The sequence below is a fragment of the Dreissena polymorpha genome, unplaced genomic scaffold (assembly GCF_020536995.1).
Source record: "Dreissena polymorpha isolate Duluth1 unplaced genomic scaffold, UMN_Dpol_1.0 chrUn005, whole genome shotgun sequence".
In the NCBI taxonomy this organism is placed as follows: domain Eukaryota; kingdom Metazoa; phylum Mollusca; class Bivalvia; order Myida; family Dreissenidae; genus Dreissena; species Dreissena polymorpha.
In genome coordinates, this window is record NW_026273319.1 from 311202 (window position 1) to 335321 (window position 24120).

The 24120-nt window shown below is 35.2% G+C and overlaps 1 protein-coding gene across 1 annotated transcript; it reads left to right on the forward strand.

Moving 5' to 3' along the window:
* The first annotated feature begins 8614 nt into the window (after positions 1 to 8614).
* LOC127863342 (V-type proton ATPase subunit d-like) lies at positions 8615 to 23611 on the forward strand. The gene is made up of 8 exons (XM_052402768.1): positions 8615 to 8852; positions 16252 to 16423; positions 16677 to 16855; positions 18227 to 18306; positions 19468 to 19545; positions 20706 to 20882; positions 21259 to 21336; positions 21923 to 23611. The coding sequence occupies exons 1-8, from the start codon at positions 8723 to 8725 to the stop codon at positions 22082 to 22084; spliced, it is 1056 nt and encodes a 351-aa protein (XP_052258728.1). The 5' UTR covers positions 8615 to 8722; the 3' UTR covers positions 22085 to 23611.
* The last annotated feature ends 509 nt before the right edge of the window (positions 23612 to 24120 follow it).

The window sequence follows — 24120 nt, forward strand, 5'->3', positions numbered from 1 at the left end:
TGCCATTTAAAACGTTAACTTACAATTGTTGAAAATATTTTGAATTGATCAACCATTATTTTCCAAATTTATCTTTGTCAATAGTGTCGTTTTTTTAATGTATGACAGATATTGTGAAAATAGTTATTTTGACAAATGTTTAACAAATTGAGTCCCTTTAATGAGAACCGTATACCAGATTTACTTTTCGACTGTTGTATAAACGTGTATTTGTTTCACTATCGTTTTTTTACATAAGATACATATGCAGTGTATACATTCAGAATGCATTATTAGTGTTCTCTGCAGTTCAAAACACACGTACATTCTAAACACATGCACTATAAGTGTTCTTTACAGTTTGAAACATACTTTAAGCTTTTCAACTTACCAAGTTAAGTCTTGTCGAATACCGTTTTTTAAACTTTATTCATTCATACTATCTGGCACGACACAAATACGTATTACATACACCAGTTGGCGGTAGAACTAAATATGGAAACCCCATTTCGATGCAGTTATAATGGTAGGATCAAACCGCGTTTTATATACACCCGGATCAAACTATATATAGGTGTACATTAACGTAACTTAAGTACCGGTAACGGGAGAGTCAATAAAGTAATGTCAGCTTTTTTAAAGCTCGTTTTTTTTTACATTGTAAGCGTCGCTACAAGTGTCGAGACATGTAAATACTATACAATCAAGGTGATTTTCACAGTTTTAATCGTTTTATGTTTATAGTCGGCTATCTGTTACACATAACGTAGTGGATATGAATATGAACACAAATTTTCTCATTACAGAGTAAAGTACTTTGAAGTTTACTTAAATGTACCTCGAGTTAGGAAAATATACGTAAAACTAAACCCGAGTTTTATTGGTCCTCGGATATTTCGCCCTAAGACGTTTTCGCCCTCGTCGTTTCGCCCCTGGTCGTTTCGCCCCTGGTCGTTTCGCCCCTGGTCGTTTCGCCCCCCAATTAGCGGAATGTTTAAATGTACAATGTTTTGTCACATATCATTATTGTGTAGTTTGTTCATTGCTGGGGTTTGAATAAAATGTGAAATTCAAATGCACTACAATTGATGTTTGTCCTTTGTTGTTCGATGTGGTTTGAAAATATTGTAATTAAAGGTAACACTATTGAAAATTACGTGTAATAAATATAGTATTGTGTACGCTTTAATGCTTACGTATAAATATATTAATTGTTTACACGAACAGTTTAATTGGTGGTAATTATATAACCATCAAAGAAAGTATCCCGAATCAATAATGTAAGTATATCACGCATCATCCGACAAAGGGTAGGTGATAAAAACAATGAGCCACAATAAGTATATATATTAATGTAAAATGCATGCAGTCAAACAAAATTAATGGAGAGTTAGACCAGTGCATAGACCTAGTGTAAGATCAATAAAACAGGACTTTTAACGGCGATTTTATTTTATGACATTCAACATTGTTTTATAAAGTGTAACATAATAGTGTGATAGTTTAATAGCTTTGAAAGGGAGTTGTGTGCAACATGGATTTTCCATGCATAAGATGCAGTACTGAAGTGCGTTCTCGGCAACACGCGGTCCAATGTGATTCATGTTCGCGTTGGCAGCATCGAACGTGCAAAACAGGTGAGTCAGATGAATAATGGTTAGTTACTTATGAAAAATTGATGATGATTTTCTTTTATTGACTTGATAATCACAATCCAATAAATTCGATACAAGTTTATTCCAAAGCGCGTCATAAAGCCGGTATAAACATATATATTTGAGGCAATTGACCGTTAATTTAAAACATTTGGCGATCCTGAGTTACAAACAATAGTGTTGCTTTATTGTAATGTATAATAATTACGACTCATTAAGTTTGTAATTGTAATTTGCTGTATATCCTTAATTATTGTGTATTATGTATACTCGAAGTGATCTGTTATGTTTAAAAGGGTAATTGTAAAAAGTTAATGAAGTGAGAAGATTTAGAACAATATCAGTGAAATGCAACAATTTTGTGTTTTATTTATTTACCCATGAAAAAAACTACAATATATTTATGTAGTACAATTTCATATTAAATAACAAATATAAAATTAAATAAAAAATACAATTTAATTTAAGTCGTTGGACATTATTAAACATAAACTGCGTTTAATTCCTTTGATTTACTTGACATCTAACGCACAAGTGGTGCTTGAACAACAATCAATTAAAGTGCTCCCTAAATGGGTATTTGATTAACAGTCTGAGCAAGTGTAATAAACATGCCACTCAATGCGGGCATCTTATCTTTTAGAACATTGCCGCTAATCCGATGTTAAATAGATAAGGATCGTCATGGAGTGTTAATTGCTATATCTACACTTGGGGACTTTCCTTACTCATCACTTAATCATATCGATATATCACCCTTATTTTTGACCGGCTTGTGTTGAAATGTGGATAATGAATAATTCAATACAAATCTGATAATTCCTGAAAATTAAATATAAATTGAAAAAGAACAAACTATAGAAGTCAAATTCGCAAACTCGTTCAACGTTAAATAATAACTTACGGATATGTAGTACACCCCGTTTTCCCAGAGCGAGGCGCAACTGTATTATAAAACCCGAAACGTTAAAGGGTAACTTAAGTGTATTGACAAATATATGATTTAAAGATGTTAATTTTCATATACAAATTTCTTTGTCAACAAAACGTTTGCGCAAATTATTGCTTGCTTCTAACAATAAAGATGTCGTTTACTACTGAACAAAGACCTATAGATAACAGATGTTATCTACAGTATAGGTCTTTGTACTGAATTATCGTATGTGTCCATCATGTTGTTTTACACTGTTATTTTATGTCAGATAAATAAATTAATAAAATAGAAAAAAAAATTTTTTTGTTTTTTTTTCGTTACTTCTTTATACTGCGTTAAATTAGTGACCTGATTAATATCTTCTTATTCAAATTAAAATTGGGGGCGAAACGACCAGGTGCGAAACGTCTTGGGGGCGAAATAACTAGGGGGCGAAAATACTTGGGTGCGAAACGTCTGGAATTCGTTTTATTCCTGCTCAAAATCCGATGTCGTACAACGCGCTAAGGGATACGAAACAATAAAAAAAGGCTAAACATGCTTTTTGAGTATGAGTTTCGATAATACAGATGTCATTTACAGAATAAAGACATACGTACGTATATGAACATAATTAATTTGAAAGAAAATAAGCCGACAACAACCAATTAGCGTTAAAATTCCCGGGTACGATTTAATATATTTTCTGTACGGTGTCCAGTCATTACACCCCCTGGACGTTACACCCCTGGTCATTACACCCTCTAAGCCTGGACATTACACCCACCAAGATATTGATTAGATTAGAAAGGTGTAATCAACTTATGAACCACTAATTGGATTTGTCATGTAAGATGACACTGATGAGATTAATGGTTGCTCAAATTATTTAATTGAGCAGCCATCATTTAAAACATTAATTTTTATTTCACCAGAATGACTGTAACAATATGCATCTAAATAATAAATACTTTTTTTTCAAGAATATACAGACAGAAATAAAAATAAAGATAAATAAAATAAATATTTAGAATAAACAAAACACAATCTTAATTCATATACATTTATTTTTATTTCACCATAATGTAATAATATGCATCTAAATCATAAATAATAACGACAGAAAAAACTTTGAAAACAAAATAAAATAATGATAAATACAATAATTATGTTTACATCTTGGTGGGTGTAATGTCCAGGCTTAGAGGGTGTAATGACTAGGGGTGTAACGTCCAGGGGGTGTAACGACTGGAAATCTTCTGTACCCGGGATACATTTAAGTATACTTAATATTATCCGGGGTACCCGAACCGACAATGAGCAATCGAGCGTACGTGTAATGTTCGACAGGTCCTGCTCCCGACTTGAACCTTTTTGTTATATTATTTCGGGGCGTAGTCTTCACACGTTTTGTAATGCAACACGTGTTTTACGATCTTCTGGAATATCTGCCCTCCTCATTGTATCGTGAATTATACGATAAACCCGCAAGAAGTTCTGAGCAGTTCGTGTTTTTCAATTTTAAGAAGTTTTAATTCATTTACTGTTTATTTTTGAAAATAACGAAGATCATTTTCATGATTTCCTGTTTTCGTTGGAAAGTATGTCATGTGTATTCCAGGTTGATGCTATGATTTTGAAATTTTGTAACACATAATTGTATTAGTTTGTTTATTATTCGTTAATTGGTTTATCAAATGTTTTATAAACCGCTTATTTGTGAAAAACATTTACAACAAGGGCTGTTTGTAAAACATGCATGCCCCCCATATGGGCTGTCCGTTGTAGTGGTAGCCATTGTGTAAATACGATTTTTGTCACTGTGACCTTGACCTTTGACCTAGTGACCTGAAAATCCTTTGACGTTTCATGATCCTAGGCGTATGCGTTCTTGAGTTATCATCCGAAAACCATTTTGCTATTTGGGGTCACCGTGACCTTGACCTTTGACCTAGTGATCTCAAAATCAATCGGGGTCATCTGCAAGTCATGATCAATCTACCCATGAAGTTTCATGATCCTAGGCCTATGCGTTCTTGAGTTATCATCCGGAAACTATTTACTATTCCGGGTCACCGTGACCTTGACCTTTGACCTAGTGACCTCAAAATCAATAGGGGTCATCTGCAAGTCATGATCAATCTACCCATGAAGTTTCATAATCCTAGGCGTAAAGCGTTATTGAGTTATCATTCAAAAACCATTTTACTATTTCTGGTCACTGTGACCTTGACCTTGATCTAGTGACCTCAAAATCAATAGGGGTCATCTGCGAGTCATGATCAATGTACCTATGAAGTTTCATGATCCTAGGCCCAAGCGTTCTTGAGTTATCATCTGACAACCACCTGGTGGACGGACCGAGAGACCGACCGACCGACCGACAGACCGACATGAGCAAAACAATATACCCCCTCTTCTTAGAAGGGGGGCATAAATATTGAAGGAAAAACATGAGCAAGAGTTTCATTTTTTCCCATTGAGAATCTATTTATAGCACAAGCATAGTCGCAAACCTTAGCAACCAACCAGAAGGGCCGGTATTATGAGAATACTTTTACATGATACATATTACCTGGCCGATTTAAATGCAGTTTTTGTTGTGCACTATGTCCAAGAATACACATTGAACTTTGAATTAACATATTTAAATCAAGTTTTTTTTAAAAATCTTTTCACGTCAAATATTAAGATGTATTCGTAAAGAGGACCATTACTACGATAATACACCATCAATCGTAACTTTTCTTCCATGATCTCCGGAGTCTCAGTAAAGAGTGGACTCTTTACGGAGACTCCGGAGATGGACGAAGTGTTACGATTGTACACCATCAATCGTAACACTTCGTCCATCTCCGGATTCTCCGTAAAGAGTAGACAAGTCTGAACTGGGATCCCAGAGGCAGAGTCTTTCCTTATATTTGTATTTAATTTAATTTAAGATCTGATTAAAATTTTGCTGTTTGGCAAATTTTAGTTGGTCACAGTATTCAACTGAAGTTTTTTCACTTTGTAGTTATAATTTTTATAATTTTAATATCAGATAACATCTCTCTTCAAAAGTTTAACATGAAAATAGATTGCTTGGTGAATTCAGAAACAAGATCAATGCATCATAACATAAAATAATAAAAATATGTAATAGTAAAAATGGCAGTTAAAAAACAAAAGATTATCTGCCTTAAATCTGAGATGATATGGTGATGTATTGGAATTTCTCTTATAGATGTGTCCCATAATTGTATAATTGTATAGCCACATCATGAGTGGTGTCATAATACAATTTAAAGCTTATAATATACTAAAATTTACTATAATTAAGTAACAGTATAACTGATTTGGTTGTATGCACATGCAGATATATCATGTTTTGTGCTGAGGACAGTGGCAAACAAGAGCACCGCATAGCGGATGCCAATGCTGGGCTGCGGGTGAAGTTTTGAATAAATGAAAGCTTTTCAGAAGAATATTAGAGGTCACAGTGACCCTGACCTTTGACCTAGTGACCCAAAAATGGGTTTGGCATGTAGAACTCATCAAGGTGCAGCTTCATATGAAGTTTCAATGTTGTAGGTGGAAGCACTGAGATTTTAGAGCCAATGTTAAGGTTTAAGCAAGCCGGACAACGAGCTGTACATACACAGTGTGTTAAGGCTTGATAAGCATTATAATTGAAATAAATTACATGTTTGTTATATTTTTAATTTAAGTTTAATGTATGAAATTTTCTATGGAGCATACACTTATTTCTTATTATTGTTATTTAAAGTAATAAAAATATTACTTATATATTTTGTTCTTTTCTTACATTTGTACAGATTCAGCCTTAATAACACATTGTTTTTGTACTAGTCTTGTGAGACCTATATTTATTAAGAAATCCTGCTCAGTGCTGGAAAATCAAGAATCTGCTTTACCAACCAACATAATTATATATTATAATTATATATTTAAAAAAAAGTGTGAATAAAGTAAAGTAAATAATAACCGTCAAACATGATTGTGTTACCTTGCCACTTACCTATATTGAAAGGCTTTTATTACTTTAGTTTTTTGCCAAAATTTTTTTTATTGAGTCACAGTAAGATTATATTGATACAGGGAAACACCTACATGTAAGTCACCTTTTAAATCAAAAATGTATATCACTTTTAAAAAGTTAATGTTACATTACTTCAAATTGCAATCAATTTAAACTAAAATTTACAAGAGGGTGATATTAATTTTGTAAAGAACTAAGAAATGACTGTTTATTTAATTAAAATGCAGTTGTTGTTATTTTACAAATATTTATTGGTTAATTTATTCTATTATTCTCTTATATTTTTTATGTAATACTCTCACAACCAAGTTTAACAATACTAATGTAGTCTATTCGGGTAAATGGACTTGTTACATGCTTTGAGTTTCATTCTGGGGTTCTGTCTGGATTTTCCAATAAACAATAGTGGACAGAGGGCTGATTAATTTGTTATTAGAAACCCAAATGTCATAACAAAATCAGTAATTTAAATACCCTTTGTAAATTTTCTCTTAGAGTTTAGAAAATATTATATATTTATACTAAAAATAAGCTGTTTTCTTCCATAGTATTGCTTTTACATTGCATGGGCGGCTTTCTTAAAAAGTTTATGCATAGTTCACAAAATATTGCATTAATAATTTTACTTAGATAATTTCTAAATACCTTTAAAACTAAATAAGTAACTCGGTGCAACATCTATTAAATCAAAGATTTAAAGGAAAAACTAAATGAACAATAGCAACTATTTTTTCTAAGTTAACTCATATTATTTTACACGTGTTCACATTTTAATTCTCGTATCAGTGCAAATATCACATGTCAGTTTAACGTACTAGTAAGAATGCATTTGTATCAAAAGAAAGTACATGTAATCAAGTGTGTTTTTTATTTTCATTTGTGCTGCTACAAAATCTTTGACAAATTTTGTTCTGAGTAGTACTCAGTAATATGAAAATGTTATGTCATTGTAGCTAAATGTACATGTACACAGTACGCTATTTTAATATTAAATTTGATTAAACAATATCATAGTAGGGGTTGCGGTTGTATTATTGGATAAACCAACTTTTTGACACTCCACTAATATTGAGCTGATTTTTTAAATGGGCAATATTTGGTTCCAAAGAAGACAGTCCTGTAAAAATAACCTAAATTCTTTGCTTTTTTTCATAAAAATAATTGAGATGCACTGAATTACAGTACCTTAACTAATTAACTTCCAGGTTAAACCAATCTGGCTGGACAGGGACATTAAATTTCAGCTCTTGTGTCGTCCAGCTCGGCCATAGGGTTGTTTAAGAAGCTTACAAAACATAATTAATTGCCTACACAATTTTAAAATGTGTGTGTTTGATATTTTTGCTTTAAGAAAATGTAATGAATACTTAAAAAAAAAAGAAACACATATAGTATAAACAATATTGGATAAATGCTTACCACAAACTTGCTCCAAGAAACTTGACTTCGAAGATGATTGTGTTTTATGTCTTAAGCACTATAGCTATGAAACACAAATCTTTATTGTTAGTTTCATAGAAATACTGCTGACGACAACTCGAACCATGGGTAGAAGTTAAAAAACAAAGTTATAGGCTTATAGCTATTACAGGGTGCCGCTACTACAGAACTTTGATATCCAAATGTTCCTTGTTCTTCTCCAATTCCCAGGACAAGGCGTTCATAATTTTGGTCTTAAATCGAGGCAATCTATAGCCTAACTGCACTGCATACGATATGTATCGCGTTCCTAAGTATTGGGCATGATTTGCACTTTGTTTTCCTTCAATTGACAACTGTCGATGGGCGCGGCCATTTTGCTTGAAAGAAGTCCGAAAACAAAATGGCGCCTACGTTATACCAGAGGCTTCCTTCAATCTGAACGCATCGGACAGTGGGCTACACCACACAGACGATCGCCTTTATGGCGGAATTGTCCGAGGAGTCCCGATTGAGGCTTCCTTATGCAATAAAAAGCCGGTTGGATCCAGAGTGGTACACCATATGTACACCATATGTAAGAGTTATTTCCCTTTGAAATCTCTTCCGGAAGTAGACAAAGAAGTACAGTTTGTGTCATGTGACAGAAAACAGGAAACGAAGATTTAACATTCACGTTTCGGATTTTCACCGTTAAATATTAGATTTTTCAAGATGATGCAGTATCAGGACATGTTCTTTAACATCGACCATGGTTATCTGGAAGGTCTTGTTCGTGGATTTAAGTCGGGAATTCTTAAAAAGGGCGATTACCTGAACCTTGTACAGTGTGAAACATTGGAAGGTAGATATAAGAATTTAGATAATGTTTTTTTCATATTTTATTTTGACGACTTTAAGTTTTTCTTGTATATGATGAAAACAGCATAATGCGATAATTGTATCAAGCCGTGTTGTAAAACGATTGAAGACTTAAGTTTCTGTTAAACTAAGTTAATTATTTCAATATGTTCTATTTAATTTGATGAATAAATTAGCATAATATTTTCCTTTTTTCTTGCCCTTTTCAATGTGTTTCTGGGGAAAATGGGCCCATTTTTCACACAAATTTCCGCTATTAAATTTGTATTTTCATTTTTAATAATAGAAGACTAAAAAACTGGTAAACTATACTAAAACATTAATTATTTTGGTAATTGTTAATATAGTAGTTTCCTCACCAAACCAGTGTCAGAAATGAACCCATGGCTCAACATTAACGGTTTTCTGATTGCCCCTGGCAAGTAAAAGTTGGGTTCCGGCAAGTTATTTCATAATCTTGTTGTCCGCCCAGGGACTGGGATAAAGGTGCGCAGTTCGTTCTTTTCCCATTGAAACCAAAAACTGCGCATCATTTCCATAATGCGATGCGCACCATTACGCAATGATATGCCCGTTGCATAAATCTTATATAAGATAAATTACTCTTACACAAATTATTTGCGTGCTCTTACTTGACTTATGAGATTGTTGTGAAAAAAACGAGGTAGATCGATCATCGCATCGTTGAGGTAATGTTTGTTAAGTTGTTGTTGTCATGAAAACTCGTTAATTTACAATGCAAAACCTTTTATTTGAACTGGCGCGAATTAATTAAATCATATTTTTCAACTTCACTTTTGCTTTATTTTGATAATTTAATCCAAAGTTTTATGTAAGCAAGTGCTTTTTTTTACTAGAATTGTAAACAAAGAGTCATTTAAAGTCTTCCGAAAATTTGCACTGTGTGAGTTTACAGTTTGACGTCTTCAAAGGAAAGCCGCTTCCTGTCTGAAGCAATAAAGCGACACATTTCTCGCTGACAAAATTGGCTTCCTTTGTCTAGCTATCAACATGCCGAACCAATTGTGTGTTTGTTCCTCAATGCATAGATCCACCTTCGAACGGTTAATGGAGCGAGTGTTTTACGCAAGTTGAGTTCCAATTTGCCGAAATTACTCGTCCCTAAGCATTGAAACGACAAATACATTTATCAATGATTTTCCGAGATATACCGATTAGAAATTCATAAACGCATATATCGTAAATAATGGTAGTGTTTTATTGGATTATTCATACTAATTATCATATTGCAAGGTAAAACTATTTTGATCTACTATAATATCGGGTTTGTCTAATTTAATTAACATGTTTAACAAAATAGTTGTGTCACAGACTCGGAAATAAATTTGATGGGGTCGCAATTTTACTGGCGCTGATTTTCCTATTGTCTGTACTTTTTACCAGAAATAAATCTTGAGAAGTGCCCATTCATTTTTGCTAAGTGTCAATTCAACTTTGTAAGTGCTCATTGTTTTGTTCATATACGGGGCAGTAATCCCATCAGAGAAAGAAATATCCTGATCTCTGTCCGCTTTCAAATGCTATTGTATTTATCTTTTTCATTACTATTCAGTTACAAATAAATTACCACACCCCACATTATACCCCCCTCTCACCCCCACCCCCCCCACCCCTCTCATTTTTTTTAAACATCTTATAAATTCCCACACCCCACATTATACCCCCTCTCACTCCCCACTACCCCCCCCCCCCAATTTTTTTTAAACATCTTATAAATGACCACACCCCACATTATACCCCCCTCTCACTCCCCACTACCACTACCCCCCCCCCCACCCCCATCCCCCCCCAAATTTTTTTTTTTTTTAAACATCTAATAATTAACCACACCCCACATTATACCCCCCTCTCACCCCCACCCCCTACCCCCCCACCCCCTAAAAAAAAATAATATTTTTTTAAACATCTTATAAATTACCACACCCAACATTATACCCCCCCCCTACCCCCCACCCCCCCCTGCAAAAAAAATAATATTTTTTTAAACATCTAATAAATTACCACACACCACATTATACCCCCCTCTCACTCCCCCCTACCCCCACCCCCCAATTTTTTTTTAAGCATCTAATAAATTACCACACCCCACATTATACCCCCTCTCACCCCAACTCCCCATCCAATTTTTTTTTAAACATCTAATAAATTACCACAACCCACATTATACCCCCCTCTCACCCCCACCACCTACCCCCCCCACCCCCCCATTTTTTTTTTAAACATCTAATAAATTACCACACACCCCACATTATACCCCCCTCTCACCCCCACCCCCCCTACCCCCCCCAAATTTTTGTATTTTTTTAAACATCTAATAAATTACCCCACCCCACATTATACCCCCCTCTCACTCCCCCCTTGATCATGACTGGCAGATGACCCCTATTGATTTTCAGGTCACTAGGTCAAAGGTCAAGGTCACAGTGACTCGAAATAGTACAATGGTTTTCGGATGTCATGATAACTTACATTAGGTCAAAGGTCAAGGTCACAGTGACAAAAAACATTCACACAATGGCTGCCACTACAACTGACAGCCCATATGGGGGGGGGGGGGCATGCATGTTTTACAAACAGCCCTTGTGTTTAAATCTAAGACCCAATTTCCATTTATGAGATGTATGCGTTCATAATACACAAAGTATCATGATTGGTTTGCCACGTTTTGAAAAAAGTCAGACAGGAAAAAAATCTTTGTCTTTTTAAGTGGTAAAAATCATTGACGCGCGTCATCTTTTTTATGCCCTCCTTCGAAGAAGGGGGGTATATTGCTTTGCACATGTCGGTCGGTCGGTCTGTCGGTCCATCCCCCAGGTGGTTTCCGGATGATAACTCAAGAACGCTTGGGCCTAGGATCATGAAACTTCAAAGGTACACTGATCATGACTCGCAGATGACCCCTATTGATGTTGAGGTCACTAGGTCAAAGGTCAAGGTCACGGTGACCCGAAATAGTAAAATGGTTTCCGGTGATAACTCAAGAACGCTTAGGCCTAGGATCATGAAACTTGATAGGTAGATTGATCATGACTCGCAGATGACCCCTAATGATTTTCAGGTCACTAGGTCAATGGTCAAGGTCACAGTGACCCGAAATAGTAAAATGGTTTCCAGATGATAACTCAAGAACACTTAGGCCTAGGATCATGAAACTTGATAGGTAGATTATGACTCGCAGATGACCCTATTGATTTTCAGGTCACTAGGTGAAAGGTCAAGGTCACTGTGACCCGAAATAGTAAAATGGTTTCCGGATGATAACTCGAGAACGCTTATGGCTAGGATCATGAAACTTCATTGGTACATTGATCATGACTGGCAGATGACCCCTATTGATTTTCAGGTCACTAGGTCAAAGGTCAAGGTCACGGTGACCCGAAATAGTAAAATAATTTCCGGATGATAACTCAACAACGCTTTTGCCTAGGATCATGAAACTTGATAGTTAGATTGATCATGACTCGCAGTTGACCCCTACTGATTTTCAGGTCACTATATCAAAGGTCAAGCTCACGGTGACCTGAAATATTAAAATGGTTTCCGGATGATAACTCAAGAACGCTAATGGCTACGATCATGAAACTTCATAGGTACATTGATCATGACTGGCAGATGACCCCTATTGATTTCAGGTCACTAGGTCAAAGTCAAGGTCAATGTGACAAAAAACATTCACACAATGGCTGTCACTACAACGGAGAGCCCATATGGGGGGCATGCATGTTTTACAAACAGCCCTTGTTACTGTAATAATTTTGTTAAATGTGCAAAAATAAAAAAAGGTTTTGTGGTGTATCATTTTGATCTTTATTAAAAAGTATGAGGTTTACAGTTAATGGTTTACAGTTAATGTGATATTTCATGTTTGGGCAAGTGGCTTTACGTTCAGGGCAAGTAGATTTTCTAAGTACTTGCCCAGCAGAGAAAGTTGGTTTTTAGGTTAATGTTGAGCCATGGAACCAATATACTTCCTAAAGAAACATCCTCAAAAATAATTGTATGTAATAAAAGCAGGATTTTTGTCTTTAATGCACGTCTGGGCCACCATTCCTTGTTGTCTCATAAGCTTTATTTCTACATACCTTAATCACATTGACGTGCATTGAAATTTATTACCCGATCAACATAAAGATATTATCACAACTTCCAATTTTAGAAGGCAAAAAAGCAACATTGACCATAAACATGTTGCACATGTAATAAATATTAGTGCCTCAGGGCCGTTCCCAAGAAATGTTGACTGGGGGGGCCCAAACGGGGAGGGTGCGGGAGGCGATTCCCCTCCCGAATAGATTTTTTATATTAGGCACTGTTCAAGGTGAATTTTAATGCATATAGAAACATATGTTGTGTTATAAATTTATGGATATATAACAAGTTAATCAGCACCTTTCTGAAGTCTAAAGCTTTAACCATTACGGGCCGTCCATGAAGTTTGTCACGCTCCAGGTGGGGGAAGGATGAGTAAGAAAGTGACAGTTTGTGACATGGGGGAGGGAAGTCAGGCCATGTGTGATTTCACACATTTATTTTAAAAAAATGTATAATTTATTTATTATTTCTTTAGTAGAATTTAAAAATAATTTTCAAAAAATTGTGAAACATTTGAATTAGTTTTATGTCAAAATAAGAAAAATTGCGTATCTCCTGATTCTGTTGTTTGAATATTCAATAGGCAACTTGGCTGGGCCGGCTTATTCAATAGTCACAACCTCTACACAGATTTCAATGACGAAATAATTGGACTGTTCCATTTTTAGTTAGTAAAGGGTTGAAAGAAAATCTAAATTATAATTTCGTTTTTATTAGAGGTTAACACGTGGATAAATATTCATACTGCTCATCGTAACAACCCTACAGTTATAAAAGCCTGTAATGTGAAAGTTCTTTTACCGGTAAGTGAAATTTAATACGGTTTCATAGTGAATTGAGTTTTAGATTAAATTTAAATTAAGTATTATTTTTTTTTAAATGTTCGATAGTGTGAGTTTGTGACGTACTTTAGGGAAGGGGGTCCAAGATTTTGTAACAGTTTGTGACATGCCGAGGTAAAAATGGTAAAAAAAGCGTGACATGCTTTATCAAGGCCCCTTGGTGTGAAATTCACACACATGTTTAAAGCTTTAGATTTCAGAAATGTATTACACTTTATAAAGAAGTTAAAGCAACCTTTGAAACTAAAAAAACCTTTATTATGAAATTTAACGTAAAGTATGACTGTAGAGGAGGTTTGATTTCAAAGAGAAAATACTACTATGGTTATACAGGGCTAGCGCTGGCCCAAAAAATGTTTGAGCCACCCAGATGTAGGGGTGTCCGGCATGCCCCCCCCCCCCGGAGATTTTTTGGATCCTAGATTGTCTGTGGTGCGTCTTGGGCCTATTGCCAACCAGTTTTCGTTTGTTTCAAATAACAATTTATACTATAGATTTTTCATATTTCTTTTAATGACAACAAGCACATGTCACATATTATAATATACATCAAATCACAATTGTCATAGTAATAAAGATATTTTAATACAGCGCATTTTTAACAACATGATGAATGGCATGTAAAATACAAGCATACATTTCATTCACAAAATACATTGTTTTGCTGCTTTACTGCTTGCTGGCATCGACGGCATGAGTGTGATCTGAAAAAAAATACATAGTCAATCTGCATATATACATATAGTTAGACTATAGCATTTCAAAGTAATTTCAAATTAAAATTCCTCTCATCTTCAAAATCTTACCTTTAGACTTTGCATGTTTCGTCACCGAGTCTTTTTTTCAGGATATTGCAACCTACAGTGAACGTGTTGGAATTCTGCACCTTAATGCATAGGTCACAGTACATTGATTTTGATTCATTCTCAAAGCGAAGCCAATTATTATCAACTTTCCATGACTCTTGGAATGCTCTAGTTTTTGTGTTTTAATTATTTTGTTTGTTTGTTCAGACTCATTTTCGTCCAAAGGACGCTTTAAGGTTAAAGAAGTCATGTTAACGACTGTACAGACAAATTGGTATCTTCCATTTATATAGTAGACGACATGAATTAGTCTTCCTATGCGTTACAAATTCGTAACTTTAATTAAATTTTAATTGCAATTAAACCGCGCGTGTTTTTCACGTTTTCCTTTGATTAAAATACGCCGCTGTTAGTTATCATAGTGTGTGAGTAAAACGATCAAATTATTAATGAACACCTTTTCATTTCAATCGGAAATCGGCAGAAAGTTGTAACATCAACGACATAGAACTAATTATTTAATTATCACTCTTTAATTTGGATCGATAGTCAGCTTGGAAACAATTAATTTATTGTCACGCTTATTTTCATTTTTAATCTTATAATACGACATTTGCGACCATCCGCTATTTTGTTTGCAGACGACAATATTAACTGTGTATTCATAGCTCCACCCATTTTTACGTTTCATTCAACAACGTCATTTCATGTGTAAGCCAGCTCAGTTTTGATTGGCCAGCTACCATGTGCACTTCAATAACAATAAGGTCAAGCGATGTCTCGATACAGGTGCAGACCGGTTTTCGTTCACGGTTCAAATTGCGAATACTTTCATTGAAACAAAGAGAAAAATATAGAAAACCAGTTTCGGGTTAAAATGGCGGCTGTTTTCAATGAAATTTTACGAGATTTTAGCATTTTCGCAAATCGGATTTTTCTTGAGCCAAATTCTCAATATTTTCGCAAATGGCTCAAGTGGCGAACGACAGCGCGAGCCCTGGTTATATGGAAGAAACTGACATATAACCTACTAGTATTTTCTCTTTGAAATCAAACCTCCTCTATATAAATTTTCAAAGTAAATTCATTATAGAATGTTTATCATCTACAAGACAGTTTTCACAGAAATGTTTAATAAGCTATGACTCTAGACGAGGTTTGAATTCAAAAGAGAAAACACTATTATCGTTCAGACCTACAACCTTCTGTATCAGTTCCATCCATTCGCTGTTTCTCTTTCCTTGTCCAATCAAAAGATGTGTTACACCCACCATCAAAAGATGAGCATTGAGCACAATGGGTAATTGACAGATCGGGGATGTTTGTATAAGGTGATAAGAAAACAATGCCTAAGGGCTTATCTCCACTGGCGAGTAAATTAGCGCTAATCCCCTTGTGTATCAGGGGCAATAAAACACATCTGCACATTTGTATTGCAGGGAAGTGTACTTTGGGCCCTTTCATGTGAGAAAATTTGCAGTAGGCCCATAATTAAAAAATCATAACTCGACAGCCAGCTGGGGGGGCCCGGGCCCCTGGGCCCAGTGCCTGGGTACGGGCCTGGTGCCTTTGCCTTAAATTATATCAAGAATGTCATCACATGGCGTTATACTTGTTTCAGATCTGAAGCTGCATCTTCAAAGTACAGACTATGGCAACTTCCTTGCCAATGAACCAAGTCCCTTGTCCGTCTCCACTATAGATGACAAACTGAAGGAAAAGTTGGTGATTGAGTTCAACCATCTGCGGAACCACTGTCTGGAACCGTTGGCAACATTCCTGGATTATGTCACGTATGGACTCAATATTGATTGTTTCTCTGAACAACATTAAATAAGAACAATCAGGGTCTTACATTTAAACGTTTTCAAAGGATTGGTTCATGTTTTGCCGAAAGAAGCTTACACAAATAAGAAAAATTATCTTTTTAAGTTACTCTTCATTGATAGGTTAAGAAACTCATTATAAAATGTCATCTTACTCAGGCTTTCTACCCAATTTAGCAACACTTTGTACCTATTGTAGTCCTAGTCTTATTTCTCACAGGTACAGCTACATGATTGACAACATAATTCTGCTCATCACTGGCACCCTTCGCCAGCGACCAATCAGCGAGCTCATTCCAAAGTGTCATCCGTTGGGAAGCTTTGAACAGATGGAAGCGATTCACATTGCGTCCACTCCTGCTGAGTTGTACAACGCAGTTCTGGTTGACACCCCATTAGGTTAGTGTTTGAGCTGTCTTCTGAGAAAATTGGGCTTAATGCAGATTGTGTCAGGGATGACACTTTCCACTTAAACAGGATTTTTGGTTATAAGAAACTTCCTTTGAAATACCTAAAAGTGGAAAGTGTCATCCCTGATTAGCCTGTGTGAAGACCATAAGCTAATTTGGGATGACTTTTCAAGCACATGCATGGAGCCCAGTTTTTCAAGAACGCGACTCATTTGTTGAATGAATTATGGCTGTCTAGTGAGCGCAAAGGTTTTTCCACATGATGATTACTTAGGCGACCATGTCTCCATGCCCTCTCTCTGTTTGGTTAGTGGTCATCTTACATGACCATATTTTGGGTACCTGGGTTTTCCTCCACAATACAAGACTATACCAAGATACAACGATTTTCAATAAGAACTAAATAGCTGGAAATAGTAACTATAATTGAATATTTGCCCCAAGTTTCTGGTAACTAGTAAGTTACTTAATTAGCAGTTCAGGGACACTTTCCTGGTCTTCACGCACATGAACCTCATGAACTTTTAAATTCACAAATGTTGACTCATTCTATTTTTGGTATTAGACTAACCCATGCTGTTCAATAAAATAAGCAGTATGCTCAATCATTAACCATTTCCCACTCGGAAGCAAAGTGAAAATGGCTATATGCAAACAGCATAAAACCTGAACAGCCTGCGAGTAACTTGCAATATGTCCAGATTTTATGCTGTTTGCTGCTCATTAGTATCTACGGTTTGGAAATCAAGCCTTTGAAACTTGAATTTAATAAGAATGGTCTTTAATTAAATATAACTTTCTAAGGGACTACGAATGTTTAAAAATACGTAGGGTTAAATGTTGAACTCTTCAAACCAGAGGAATGTCCACAATCACAATCAAGTTTTATCTGTCAATAGATATTTTGAGATTTTATGTATCATCTTTATTCAGAGATATCAAATATTACACATGTATTCAGCATTAACCCATTTATGCTTAGTGGACTCTCCCATCATTCTAAATTGGATCAATTTATTTCCAAAATTAGGGGTGTCTAGTATATTTATGTCTATATTTAGAATATTTCTTACAGAAATTCCTTAAAGCAAACAGCACAGACCCAGATGAGACGCCACATCATGCGGCGTCTCATTTGGGTCTACGCTTTGCCAAGGCCTTTTTTCTAGACGCTAGGCATAAATGGGTTAAGATTGGCGGTCTTGTTTATGCCATAGTTTTAGTTACATTTACCCCTTTTTCTGTGTGAACTTATAAAAAATCATTTTCTGCAGACAAAATAAACACATTACAATCTATTGTATTAAAAATGTATAGCTAATGTTTTCAAGTTTCATAGAAGAATTATGGGAAATTTCAGCACCATACTTCATGGACTGCATATCGGAGCAAGATCTGGATGAAATGAACATAGAAATCATCAGAAACACTCTGTACAAGGTAAGCAATGTACATTCGATACTTTATGTTTTTTTGGTAAGATTCAGGTTGTTTACAAAAAAATCTTATTTATTGTATATACCAGGAAAGAGTTACAAATAAATTTGAACAGATATTCCCTGATGACCAAGTGATGTTTGTATATTGTAAGTTAAAATCTTTGTGTGCGAATAATTATTGTTATAGGTGCAGAATTTTATCTCTTGTGTCTAGCATCTAGGGTCATGAGACCTGCTATTAAGTCAACAGCCTTTTTCCTCGACCAAATTTACCATGGGGCTCGTTTTATGTGTGCATTAACATGTGGAAGGAAATTGGCCTGTATACAGCACATATTTCATTATAGAATTATTGGCTAGTGACAGCTTTTTTTTGGCATGTATACAACACTGGTAATAACTGACTAGTGACAGCTTTATCTTGGCCTGTATACAGCACTGGTTATAACTGATTAGTGACAGCTCTATCTTGGCCTGTATATAACGCTGGTTACAACTGCTGACTAGTGACAGCTCTATTTTGGCCTGTATACAACACTGGTTATAACTGACTAGTGACAGCTCTATCTTGGCCTGTATACAACACTGGTTATAACTGACTAGTGACAGCTCTATCTTGGCCTGTATACAACACTGGTTATAACTGACTAGTGACAGCTCTATCTTGGCCTGTATACAACACTGGTTATAAGTGACTAGTGAAAGCTCTATATTGGCCTGTATACAACACTGGTTATAACTGACTAGTGACAGCTCTATCTTTGCCTGTATACAACACTGGTTATAACTGACTAGTGACAGCTCTATCTTTGCCTGTATACAACACTGGTTATAACTGACTAGTGACAGCTCTATCTTGGTCTGTATCAAACTCTGGTTATAACTGACTAGTGACAGCTCTATCTTGGTCTGTATACAACACTTGTTATAACTGACTAGTGAAAGCTCTATATTGACCTGTATACAACACTGGTTATAACTGACTAGTGACAGCTCTATCTTGGTCTGTATACAACAGTGGTTATAACTGACTAGTGACAGCTTAAACTTGGTCTGTATACAACACTGGTTACAATTGACCAGTGACAGCTCTTTCTTGGTCTTTATGCAACTCTGGTTACAACTTACTAGTGAGAGCTCTATCTTGGTTTGTATGTTACAGGCTTATTTGGAGGATTTCTATCAATTCTGCGCAAGTTTGGGCGGGTCTACGATGGAGTCCATGTGTGAAGCACTTGCTGTAAGTACATATTACATTTATATAACTTGATTCTGCAACTCTCAGATAGTACAGAATTTTCATGAATAAAACTTGGTATGCTTTTAAAGGGCCATGTTGGATTTTTCAATACCGTTTGTATCAGTGATCAAATGTCAGGTCACGGTTGGTAACGATAAAACTACGCTTAATAAGATAATTACTCAAAAACTACATAAGATATGATCATGAAACTGGGTGTGATTATTTGGTTCTATGTTGCAACTTGTAGATACCGATGAGCAGCAAACAGTATATGACTTGAACAGACCGTGAGTTACTCGCAGGCTGTTCTGGTTTTATGCTGTTTGCTAAAGCCATTTTCACTTTGTTTCTTATAGGGGAAAGGGTTAAATGAGAATGCATGGGATTTCAATCATACAGATGTAAGTCAAAATGCACATGTTAGTATTTGAAGGGGGTTTCAGCCGACAAGAAGGGGCTTCCTGTATTATTATAATTATTTGCTTTTTTAACCAGGTTTTCCGAAGGAAAAAACTGGTTATTAGATTAGCGAATGCGGGCGGGCTGGCTGGCTGGCTGGCTGGCTGGCGGGCGGGCGGGCGGAACAAGCTTGTCCGGGCCATAACTATGTCGTTCATTGTCAGATTTTAAAATCATTTGGCACATTTGTTCACCATCATTGGACGGTGTGTCGTGCGAAATAATTACGTTGATATCTCCAAGGTCAAGGTCACACTTTGAGTTCAAAGGTCAAAAATGGCCATAAATGAGCTTGTCCTGGCCATAACTATGTCATTCATTGTGAGATTTTAAAATCATTTGGCACATTTGTTCACCATCATGGGACGGTGTGTCGCACGAAAGAATCACGTCAATATCTCCAATGTCAAGGTCGCCACGACTAAAAATAGATTTAAAAAAAAAAAAAACTTACAAAGGGGCTTAATTTTGTTTGTTCATTTCAAAAGTTCAGTTTGAGTTTTCTCCCTTTATCAGATTTTTTTTTCACAATGAAAACCTGATTTTGTGACAATTTTGTCCCTTGTTTCAAACATGATTCAGCAGTTTAACTCCTGAAGTTTATAAAATGTTATGGAAGCGTTATGTCTTATGTATTGATAACATATTCAGAATTTCTCCATCACTATCTATCGTTTACCCAAATCATTTGTGCACAGTTTGAAGCCGACAGAAGAGCGTTCATCATCACGATAAACTCGTTCGGGACCGAACTGTCAAAGGAAGATCGTGCCAAGCTGTACCCACGCTGCGGGAAGCTTTACCCGGACGGTTTGTCTCTGTTGGGAAAGGCAGATGACTATGATCAAGTCAGGGGCGTGGCAGAAAGTTACGGGGTAAGTACAGTAATACTTGATTGGCCCCTTAAAAATCTGATGTGTTGCAAAAATGTATGGAATGTACATTTGATTTAATCAGAAAATGCAAAGATCTGTTTTACATTAATTTCAGATGACAACCTGAGGTAAAAAGGCCCAGATTAAGGAATTTCTGCTTGTCTGTTAAAAAATTCCAGTGAACTCATGCGTGCTATAATGAGTGGATATTTTCAGTTCAAAAGATATAATTGTCCCTTTGTAGTTTTATGTTTCTGTATGTCTTAATTCTGATTTCAGATTTATGAATTATCTTCATTACAGACTTCTCTTTTTCTTTATGAATGTTAGTTATAAAAAAATATGATACTGACCATACATTTTCTGTATTTTCTAGCAATACAAGGCGCTGTTTGATGGAGCAGGAAATAATGCAGGAGACAAGACACTAGAGGACAAGTTCTTTGAGCATGAGGTAGTCTAATCGTGTTATGCAATAAATGTATGACGTTAAAGTACCTAAATAATAATAATAAAAATAATGGAAATAATTATAATAATAACGATAATAAAGGTATGCCTGGAAAAAGATACACGACGTATTTACTGAAAGTGATATTGCTGTTTGAATTACCATATTTCACAATGTATACTTTCAGCTTTGAACAATAGGGTAATATCTAGGTCCCCAAAACATACAGGGAGATGCAGACTGCACAGGCTAATCTGGGATGACACTTTATACACATGCATTCAGCCCAGTTTTCCAAGAGTGTTGCTCATATACTCTATGTTCTGGACATAATGCATGTGCGTTAAGTGTCATCCCAGATTAGCCTGTGCAGTCCGCACAGGCTAATCTGTCAGGGACCACATCACCTAAATTGGATTTTTGCTAAGAAGAGACTTCATTTAAACGAAAAATTCCATTAAAGTGGAAATTGTCGTCCCTGATTAGCCTGTGTAGATGGCACAGGCTAAAATGGGACGACACTTTACGCACATGCATTATGCCCAGTTATCTCAGAACAGGACTCATATGTCTTTGTCTGTGTTTTTAGGTGAAGCTGATGAAGAACTCGTTCATGATGCAGTTCCAGTTCGGCGTGTTCTATGCCTACGTGAAGCTCAAAGAGCAAGAGAATCGCAACATCGTCTGGATCGCAGAGTGCGTTGCGCAGAGGCACCGAGCGAAAATCGACAGTTACATTGAAATCTTCTAATACATTCCAGTTTTCCAAGTGGCAAGAGACTATGTATATTAGTTGTTATACACTATAATTTTAAGACATGTGCGTGAAGTTTTGTCTGGCAAAATACTTTCTGCTTTGATAGAATGTTTTGGTGAAACATAATTTCTTCTAAATAAAAATTCAGTCTAGGTGGCAAGTGCCGTCCCTGATTATCCTGTGCTGACTGCACAGGCTAATCTAAGACTAAACTTTAGGCAGATGAATTGAGCCTGGTTTTCCCAGGGTAAGTGTTCATGTAAGAGAGACTCTAGTGTAACAGTTGGTGTTGTTTAACCTCAACAAAAAATAAACTGCTACTTGAAACCATCAAACACATCATAGTTTATGTAAAAGCATCAGGCTTGTGTGAAATGTTGGTGTTGCATTATTTGTTTAGCAATTAAAGTTGTGAGATATTAAACATATAAATATTATTATTCTTTCTTTGATTTTTTTTACAGTAGTTGTCTTTATTGCGCATTTGTGAAAATTCTGTTTCACATGTCTTGAGCAAAACACAACATTTATGATTATATGGTGAATCTTTAAAGAAAATATATAAGGCAGTCATTGATGTTCATGTTTGTTTTGTTACAAAATTAAATTGTATTAATAACATGACGCATTTTTATTTTGTTCATTATGGTCAAGTCCTTGATCCCTCAGAAATCATATAAAAACAAAATAAAAATATTTAAACAAAATTTATTAAAAAGCTGTCCTGTTTTACCTCATGTTTATTTTATGTGTGTATGACACTTTGATAAGAGTGTTGTAGAGAAGACCCTCTTTGTTTAAATGTTTATCTATATCTAGTCGATTAATTAGAATTTGAACAGAATTTCTTTAAACTTCATAAAATCCATGATCCAGTCAACATTGTTTTAGTGAGGATATGGACATTTTCCGAATGTACAATATGAACTTCAGGTAAAAGCAATCCAATGTGAACATAAAAAGGTATTCTTCAAATTTAGTGACAGAAATTAGCAAAAGCTGAGGATTGTTTAATGTCATCAACTAAAATGATTTTTTATGTACTGGCAAGCGTTTTAAGCAATAAGATTACATAAATAATATTACCTAAAAATGAATTATTACCATTCAAGATTTATCTACAAATGGAACTGTTCGGTTCCTATGTTGTTACTTTCTTAACTTTATGTATTGTGTGTTTCTTGGAAGTAATCCACCATTGAATGTTTTTCAACCATGACGGCTGACAAGATTGGTCATACTTGTATTAATGTTTGGATTGTAAAGCTCATTTTTCATTAGCTTTGAAAGGGAATGTGTAAATTATATTATTTATTCAAGATTTGTTGTTTTAATCTAGAAAATATGTTGAGATGTTTTTTTATTTGTTTTCTAATAATAGCTGTTATTCAATTATTAAAATGTATTGATACAGACTAAAGTTGAATCATAAACGCATTTGTTGGAATATAGACGATATGGTATAAATTTATGTTGAACATGTGTATATTATTCATTGATAAATAAAATGAAATATTCATACACGTGCTTATTATTTTAATAGTGTTTCACAGTTGTTACATGTATTTCTAATAAGTACCGGTATTCATTAGTTCTCAAATAAGCAAACGTTTACAATTTACATAAAGCTAATGTTGAAATATGAAGTTTTTCAGTAAGCTAGTTTCATGGACATGCAATTCGGGAATTCATAAAACATTTGCATATTTCCCGTTATTAGAGTGAACCTATTGGCCAAGTCTGGTAACTCAAGTTTGAAATGAGTGAACTTTATAAACCTTAAACTTTTTTTTTAAATTATGCGGGCTGGTTTAAGTTTTTCGATGAACTTATTTCCCAAGAATGAATGGCTGAAGGGGTTTCATTGAAACATTAAACACTTGATCCCTATATTTAAAAAGGCTTTAGTTCAATTTTGTGTTGCTTGATCGTTGACAAAAGTATGAACCATTTACACGTTAACATTTCAAATGGTGATATGTCGGTGTCAATTTTAATATCCGCTACGTAACTCTGGAAAGAAATCCACA